General features: G+C 33.1%; 1 protein-coding gene across 1 annotated transcript in view; it reads left to right on the forward strand.

Moving 5' to 3' along the window:
• The window catches only part of LOC119585090, a gene marked incomplete in the record, with an annotated part of 23,795 nt that extends 23,195 nt beyond the window's left edge, over positions 1-600 (forward strand). Inside the window, 1 exon segment of the mRNA XM_037933708.1 lies at positions 1-600. Within this exon segment, the coding sequence (XP_037789636.1) occupies positions 1-408 (408 nt within the window).
• Between the last annotated feature and the right edge of the window lie 849 nt (positions 601-1,449).

Consider the following 1,449-nt stretch of genomic DNA (forward strand, 5'->3'; position numbering starts at 1 on the left):
ATTGGAAGCACAGCTACCTCAACATACAGCAGATCTAAAAGACAATCTCGAGAAAGACCTCATTTTAACCCACATCAAATGGAAAGAAGAAAGCGAGGAAGGCCACAGAAAAAAAAATCCTATGCTAAGTCTATGCTATTAAATTCTATAGAAAATGTACCAAAAGTTACTGCATCTGAGAGTAAGGAATCTCCAGTGAATGTAAAACACCAAGAGCTGTCTGGCAAACATGTTTTATCAATGGCATACTCAGATCCAGAAACCGCTGATCTTGTTGAAGAAAAACTAGATCATGATAAGGCAAATGAAAAAATAATTCACACTTTAAAAAGTATGCACACAGAACAGAATGATGTAATTTCACAAATGCAGAGTATTTTCAAAAATTTAAGAGAAAAATTGGCATAAGAGTATATATTTGTGCCAAGAGATAATAAGCATTAACAGTTGGATAACTTCTGAATTTAGGGAATTGTTTTGAAAATATTTTGTATACCTTTGGTATATTGATGCTATATTAGCATTGGTTGGTAATATATGTGCATTGCAGCATGTGCAGGATTGTATATAAAAAGAATAAAGAACATACCAAAAAGGAAATCAAATGTTTATATATATTAGAATCCATTTGAAAAGGCTGAGAAAAGGAAGATACTTGAAAAGAGTAAAACAAAAAGGAATTTATACAATATACATTACAGTCTACACATTTATGTGTACAGATGGATATATGTATTTATTTTTTTATACATGCATACAAGTAAGTAACACGCACACATGCTCTTGCACTTGGACTTTAATGTGCCGTCACTTAAAATCAGGGGCATTAAGTAACTGGAAGACCCATAACTTTGCATAGTTAGGCAGTTCATAACCCATATTACTAAAGGTGCTGGGCAGCCACCAACTGATAGAACTGGATTTTGGAATAAGTCCAATATAATAACCACAACTAGTTATGAAGTACTACCAGTGCTTTTACACCTAAAAATGTCATCCATTCTATAGTTTATATAGAAATAATTTGTCATGGTACTACATCAGCCAAAAAAATTACCTAAAACCTACAGACTCAACTCCTGCTGGCACAAAAGCACTTCCCTATACATGTGATGATCTCAGCAAGAATTTCACAGTCAACCTTGATGCTGAAATGACTTACCTGAGTGAATGCCATATTTGCTGTTTGTCACTGATGGAAGTCATCACTGAAATTGATTGTATACTACATGTCTGGGCTTGTGAAAGCATGATTGATTATTTATGAGTTTAATTTAAATAATTGGCTGGATTATATCAAATTATTTACATTTTTCTTGGAAGGAGAGATTAAACCATTGGAATAATGTCTGAACACCAATTATCCTGATTTGATGCTGTAAAACTTCATTCCCTTACCTTCCTTCCCAAACAATATAATGCCACAATAGACTGATTTTTTTTTTCCTT

This window comes from Penaeus monodon, chromosome 19, assembly GCF_015228065.2.
Source record: "Penaeus monodon isolate SGIC_2016 chromosome 19, NSTDA_Pmon_1, whole genome shotgun sequence".
Taxonomy (NCBI): Eukaryota; Metazoa; Arthropoda; class Malacostraca; order Decapoda; family Penaeidae; genus Penaeus; species Penaeus monodon.